The following is a 7,003-nucleotide window of genomic DNA, read 5'->3' on the forward strand; positions in this document are numbered from 1 at the left end:
TATTTCCACATGCCTGGCACATAGCACATACTTCATAAATACCAATCACCTTCTTAAGATGGGATTTTAATTTAGGACTGCCAAACTCTGCCCGGCATTCAAACACTCACACATTTCTTTGGGAAATTTGGAGTCATACAGTTAGGCAAGGACAACTTGACTGACCAACATGCTAATGTGCTCCCCTGGGAGCACATTAATTATATTAATTTATCAAATATTGATTATTGGTTATATCATATTGACCTGTTTATTAATTAATGATTCAGCTCCATTTGAGCAAGGTTTAGTAATAACTAGTCCATGCTAGTTCCTGGGTTAGACACTAAGGATTCAATCATAAAAAGATAGTGCTTCTGCCCTTCAGCCTTCAGGTGGTTGGGGAAACAGACACATTAGGACCACATGGAGAAAGCTATGAGAGCATGGTGGAAGGCCACTTATCTCTCCCCAAATGAGAGCTATTTCTTATTGAGCACCTACAATGTGCATTGGACACTGCTTTCAATCATCTCAAGACCCTTGCCTTCCTTATAGATGAAGAAACTGAGTGGTAGGTAGTTCCTCTAACACTATGCAGCTTCTCAGTGGCAGAGCTGGTATTCAAATCACATCTTTTGGCTACAGTATTCATGCTCTTCCCACTAATTCATGCTACGCAACCTCAGGGCCGCCTGGACATCTGAGCAGTGGATGTGGTATTTGGGATCACACAGACACTGCTCCTGACCCAGCCTTAACCTGGGGTGCAATAACAGAGGAGGAAGATGATTAGAAAGGACTGTTTTTTGAGCTGTCCTTCATGCCTGCGTTTCCCGTGTCTGTCTTCCTACAGCCCCCAAATCAGAAGTCTTAGAGGAAATGCTTCATAACTTAGATTTCTGTGATATTTTGGTGATTGGAGGGGACTTGGATCCAAGGCAGGAGTGCTTAGAGCTCAACCACAGTGAGCTCCACCAACGACACCTGGACGCCACTAATTCTACTGCAGGCTACTCCATCTACGGTAAGGGCACACTCAGCCCCCTTTGCCCCAAGGGTGTCCTCTTAGAATGTCCTTGTCCAGGGAGACATGAGTGAGACTGCACCTGTGAAGGAGCACTGTGAAGCCCCAGGGACCAGTTGGAGATCCTTAGCCTCAAGCATAGATTTCTAGACCCTCCTCTGGCAAGTTACTCAAGCATCTTGGGGACCAGTCCCACATTTCCACTCCTGGGGAATTCTGTAGAAGCTGGGTGGATGCCTTCTCTTACAATGTTTGATTTCAGCAACTGTCACAGCAACATCTGGAAGATTGAGGCAGTCTGTATGGAAAGCTTGTGCATCAGTGTAATTTTGGCCCCTTAGAGTTTCTGCACATTGTCTGCCCAACATATCTTGAGCTCTTACCCTCAACAAATTTACAAGACCCGCAAGGTCTCGTACCACAAGCCCCAGCCTGTCTCCTCTCTTCTCTTCCTCCTCCTTTTCTGCCTTCTGATGACAAGTGTGGTCTCTTGGCACAGGTGTGGGCTCCATGAGCCGTTATGAGCAGGTGCTACATCACATCCGCTACCGCAACTGGCGTCCAGCTTCTCTTGAGGCCCGGCATTTCCGGATTAAGTGCTCAGAACTCAATGGGCGCTACACTAGCAATGAGTTCAACTTGGAGGTGAGTGGGTCCTGCCATTGTTAGGGAAGCCAAGGCTCACCCATTCCCTCATCATTCATTCAGAACTGCTGTAACTGGCTCACCTGCCACTCCTGGGTCAATAGCACCTCTCTCCACTCTTCCCAGGTCAGCGTCCTCCATGAAGACAGAGTCTCAGATAAGGAGCATGTCAACCACCTGATTGTGCAGCCTCCCTTCCTCCAGTCTGTCCATCATCCTGAGTCCCGGAGTAGCATCCGGCGCAGTTCAGGTAGGGTGCCCAAGGGGAGGGACCCTCAGGACACAGGTGGTCATTGTGACTCAAGACTATCTACTCAACAGACAGTTATGTTGTAGCAAACATAGGTGCCCAGAACTGAGGGAGGGAACCCAGCAATGGAGAAAATGTGCCCTGGCTCTGAGACACTCACACCCTCAATAGGCAGTCAATAAGTAAACAAGAAGTTACACAACACACATAATAGCAGAGGTCACTACAAAGGGCTGGGACAAAATTTCAGGCCCAACTCAAAACTATGTCCGGTATGAAGCTTTCCATGAGCCCTTTACACACACACACACACACACACACACACACGTATGCACCATATTGCAAAGTCCTCTGCCTACATTTCTGTTTGAGCATTTGCCATATTGTGTTACCATCTGGTGGGCACTTGTATCTGTTTCTACTAAACTCTACAGTGCTTGGCTCTGTGGAAATTTCTTTATAATTTGAGGGGTAAAGCCAGGAATAAAAGAGAATTTGCATTTAATGAACACCTATACTGTGCCTATGTGGAAACTTACCGATTAATTTAATTTACACCTAACTATTACTCTTAGGATAGGAATTATTATGTCGATTATAGAGGTGATGAAAATGAAGCCCAGACAGGGTAAGGTGCTGCTCTAGAGTTCTACAGCTGGAAAGTGGTAGGGCAGACTTTATCCTATGCATGGATGTTTCATTCATGCTCCCTCACAAGAATGAGCTAGGCCTTTGTTCACCATGTCATGGGAGTTTCTTCCTTGTTCCAGTGGTCCCAAGCATTGCCACGGTGGTCATCATCATCTCCGTGTGCATGCTTGTGTTTGTCGTGGCCATGGGTGTGTACCGGGTCCGGATCGCCCACCAGCACTTCATCCAGGAAACTGAGGCTGCCAAGGAATCTGAGATGGACTGGGACGATTCTGCGCTGACTATCACAGTCAACCCCATGGAGGTGATCCCCATGCAGGGCTGGGAGTTCTGGGTGGGCGCTTCTCCCTCCACCCCGCTCAACCCTTCCTATGCCTAAAGCCGCCCCATACCCCTGCCTTCTGGAAGCCCTGCCCCATCTAGTCCAGCTCCACTGGTTCTTCCTGCCTCTGAGCTCCTCTAGCCCTCTCAACCTGAACAGACCATACCTTCCCACCAACTACATTCTCTGATTTAAAATGTATTCATTGCTCTTACCCCACAAACAGAACCAGAAATTTTGTTAAGGCAAGCAAACACCACGAGGTGGCTATGCCTCGTTTCCCCCACAGTATTTAGCTCAGAGCTAACTAACCCTTAGGGACTCAGTACTGAAGTTTTGATTAACTAACAGTGCAAATTAGATGCCTTTGCTCCATACTGCCTGAAGAGTTCACTCAAAGGCTTGGAACAGATTAAAAGAAAAATATAGCAGCAATGCCTGCCATATATTGAGCCTCCATTATGCCAGATACTGTATGGAGTGCTCTATATACACCACCTCATTGAATCTTCCAAAATCCTATAAAATAGGAGTTATCATCTTCATTTACCAAGGTGAAAACCAACTAAGAAAAAAAGTAACATACTCAAATTAACACAGCCAATAGTCAAATTTAAGGATGTCTGATTCTAAAGTCCATATCTTTCCAATTAGCCAACAGCCCCCAGAATCTATCCATGAGTGTCAAGCGAAGCCCTCTACATCATGCCCTTTGCCCATGGGTTCTGGGTGATGATAGACGCAGGCTTAGAAAAGGTAGGGGAAGATGATTATCCCAGCCTGGTCCCCAGTTTCCACCTCAGCTGGCCTCACACTCCAATTTCAAAGGCAGTGTGCTGATGTGGCTCAGTTTCTCCAAGCATGTGCTGTAGGTAAAGTGCTGAGCTCAGTGCTATACAGACTCCAGAATTTCCACCTTCAAAGAGTTGAGACTTGAGTCTAGAAAACGAGACCACTATACCTGGAGCGGTCTGAGGACAAGGCAAGAGTGTGCCTAACAAGGGCCAACCTTGTGATGCCAAAAGTCAATAAGCTTGAGGAGGAAAAGCCTTCAGGACTGCAACAATCAGGGAAGATTCCTTGAAGGAGGTTGGCCTGGGGGAGGCCTTGAAGAGTGGGTAGGATTTGGGGTAAGGTAGAAGGTAGGAGGTAAAAGACAATTCCCAAGAAGTGTCAGGGGAGGGGGTGGGTAGCCAAACAAGGAGAAACAACTTTTATGACCTGGTTCATCAATGCAGAACATAAATCCAGAAATAAAATTTTGCTGGAATTATCCAAAAGCTGGAGTGAGGGGGGATTGGACTAGAAAGGAAGGGGTACAGCCTGAGGTCACAAGTCAGGGGATGAGCAGCAAGCATGGAAAGTGAGGACCAATAAATTTGTCCTTTCCAAAGGAATATTTTTGAGGGGAAGCATACCTGAGTCTTTGCTTAAAATGCCTTCTGCTCCCAGGGACATCGCATGCACACTTGGAAAAGAGACACAAGATCAAATGCCATCCTCTCACTGAGAAGCAAACACTAAGGCTTGGACAGCTCCATTTAAATAGGCTCCAGAAATGCCTGAAAACAAGCCTTGGCCTGAAAGGTTCAGTAAATGATAGATAGGATTGGCTTCAATGTCCAGCCCATCATTTATACCCAACAGTCTACCTTGAGTTCATGCCTTGGAATTTGCTGCTATTTCAGGCTTTTGCCTTGAACCTTCTAGCTTCCTTTTTATCAGAAGACTTCCCTTCCAGGAAGTCTGCCTCCAGGCTGAAGAGTTTGGCACTAAGAGAAGAAATTCCAAGGGGCCCTAAATGTTTCCTTAATGGATGGAGAAACATAAGCTCCAAAGTGGCCTCTGTTCAGCCCCTGACGAGCATTTCCTTTCTCTCCTTGATATCCAGAAGCATGAAGGACCAGGGCACGGGGAAGATGAGACTGAGGGAGAAGAGGAGGAAGAAGCAGAGGAAGACATGAGCTCCAGCAGTGGCTCTGATGACAGCGAAGAGGAGGAGGAGGAGGATGAAGGGACGGGCAGAGGCAGACATGGGCAGAATGGAGCCAGGCAAGCCCAGCTGGAGTGGGATGACTCCACCCTCCCCTACTAGAGTGCCCAGGGGTCTGCTGCCCGGCCCACATGTCCCTTTGGTAAACCCTGACCCAGTGTATGCCTACGTCTATCATACCTCACCTCTGATGTCTGTGACACGTCTGGGAAGGCCTTCTCCAGCTTCCTGGAGCCTACCCTTTAAGCCTTGGGGACTCCCTGTGTCTCATCCATGGGGAAGTTCCAAGAAGCCCAGCATGGCCATCAGTGGGGACTTTAGGGTAGACTTTGTCCTGTAGCCCCCACTTCTGCCCTAAGCTCCCCAGCATCCTGTCTACCTGTCTGCGGAGTCTGCCTTTGCTTTTTCCTGCAGGGAAGAACGTCCACCTTTGTGTCACTCACCTCCCCAGGCTCAGAGTCCCCAAGGCCCTGGGGTTCCAACTCACTGTGCGTCTCCTCCACACAGACCAGCAGGTCCTTCTATGCTGACTCCAGGTTGCTTCACACAGGGAGAGTAGTTGGAGCTTCACACACCTAAGGTCTTAGTGCTTAACAGTTTAAAGGAAAGTCCTTGTTGAGGCAGAACTAAGTTCACAGGGAAAGGTACACACTCTCTCTCTCTCTCTCTGTCTATCTATTTAGTTCCCCAGCTGGGAGAGCCTTTCCCTTTGCTTCTTTCTGAGGCCACATAAGCTTATAAGAAAAGTCCTAAACCAAGAATAGGTCCTTGGCCACAAGCAGGGCCTGATCCCCCATCAGAGCTATCTGAGCCTGCCTGCCTGGGCACCTGCTGCAACCATGCAGCTGCCCTGCCAGGGTTGCTCACCACACAGAACCGCAGGGCCCGGGAGGCATTCCACACAGGCACTGCCCCAGGCGATAGCCACAACAAGCCTAGAGCCAGGAAGCAGAAGGAAATGCTAACGAGATCACACACAGGCTTCATGGTGGGTGCGGCGGGGGTGGCTGGGCTCTCCCAGGACAGAGGGGACCCTGAGGTTGGCAAGGCTCTCACCACTTAGCCTCATGGTCCCTTATCTCCTATTTTACACTCTTTTCCCTCTTGAGAAAATACACGCTTTCCGGATGTATTAGAAATGCACGAGCTCCACCAAGTCTACAATGAAAGTTTGAAATTTAACTGCAAGGAATTAGAAGCATATTTGCAATCATTGCAGCTTCTTCTTTCTTCTGCTCATAAAAGGAGGAACACTTTAGATAGAGGGCAAATATATCTGAAAACCTAATTTATTTCTTTTTTTTGATAAGGAAATCTTTTCCATCTCCATCCTAACATGCACAACACGTGAAGAGAATTGTTTCTATAGTAACTGGTCTGCGATCTTTTGTGGCCAAGAGAATAGCAGGCAAGAATTAGGGCCATGACAGAATTTCCACGAAGCTCTGAGAACATGTTTGTTTCGAATGTCTCAGGTTCATCTTTGTCCTCAATGTGTACGATCTGTCCCCATCCTTCATTCCTCCCAAAGCTCACACTTTGGCACAGGCACGAAGCTGGTCCCTAGTTAAGTGGCATTTATGTTAAGAAAAAAATAGTTCAGAATATCAGCCTTTTTCGTTGTGTCATCAAAACAGCTTAAGAAGGGGACTACTGCCAATGTCCTCTAGTCTGACCTCCACCCAGGGAGGACCCATGGCAGGCCTTTTCAACTTTCTGATTCATGAGGATGACCTTGTGCAGCTTTTCCCACCTCCTAAAGTGTTTTCTGCATCTGTTCCTTCCTTTGGACCTCACAACAAATCCTGTGAAGTAACTGAGGCATCTGTTGTTAGACACATTTTTGTGATGAGTAAACTGAGGCTTGGTGATTCAATGTCTTGTTCAGAGTCGTTAAAAAGTATAGACAAGCCCAGACTCCCCAGTTCCACTCCTGTTCCAGGATTCTACTTAGGGGTCATAGGTATGCACCTAACAGACACTGCTGCAAACCTACTATGTGCTAAGCATTCTACCAATGGCTGTGAGAAAAAGAAAAGCTGAATAAGATAAGCTCCTCCCCAACAGAGGACTTTATATTTGCAGAGGGGAAATAAACAGGCCTAGAAATTACACAAGAGGCAAATGAAGTTCCGA

The 7,003-nt window shown here is 47.4% G+C and overlaps 1 protein-coding gene across 1 annotated transcript in view; it reads left to right on the forward strand.

The window, feature by feature from the left end:
- CLSTN2 (calsyntenin 2) overlaps positions 1-5,030 on the forward strand; it is a 625,300-nt gene extending 620,270 nt beyond the window's left edge. The window contains exons 13-17 of the mRNA XM_010356587.2: positions 836-1,006; positions 1,506-1,651; positions 1,778-1,901; positions 2,672-2,856; positions 4,766-5,030. Coding sequence (XP_010354889.1) covers positions 836-1,006; positions 1,506-1,651; positions 1,778-1,901; positions 2,672-2,856; positions 4,766-4,969 — 830 coding nt within the window. The 3' untranslated portion in view covers positions 4,970-5,030. The remainder of the gene's footprint in view (positions 1-835; positions 1,007-1,505; positions 1,652-1,777; positions 1,902-2,671; positions 2,857-4,765) is intronic.
- The last annotated feature ends 1,973 nt before the right edge of the window (positions 5,031-7,003 follow it).

Source organism: Rhinopithecus roxellana, chromosome 1, assembly GCF_007565055.1.
Source record: "Rhinopithecus roxellana isolate Shanxi Qingling chromosome 1, ASM756505v1, whole genome shotgun sequence".
Classification (NCBI taxonomy): Eukaryota; Metazoa; Chordata; class Mammalia; order Primates; family Cercopithecidae; genus Rhinopithecus; species Rhinopithecus roxellana.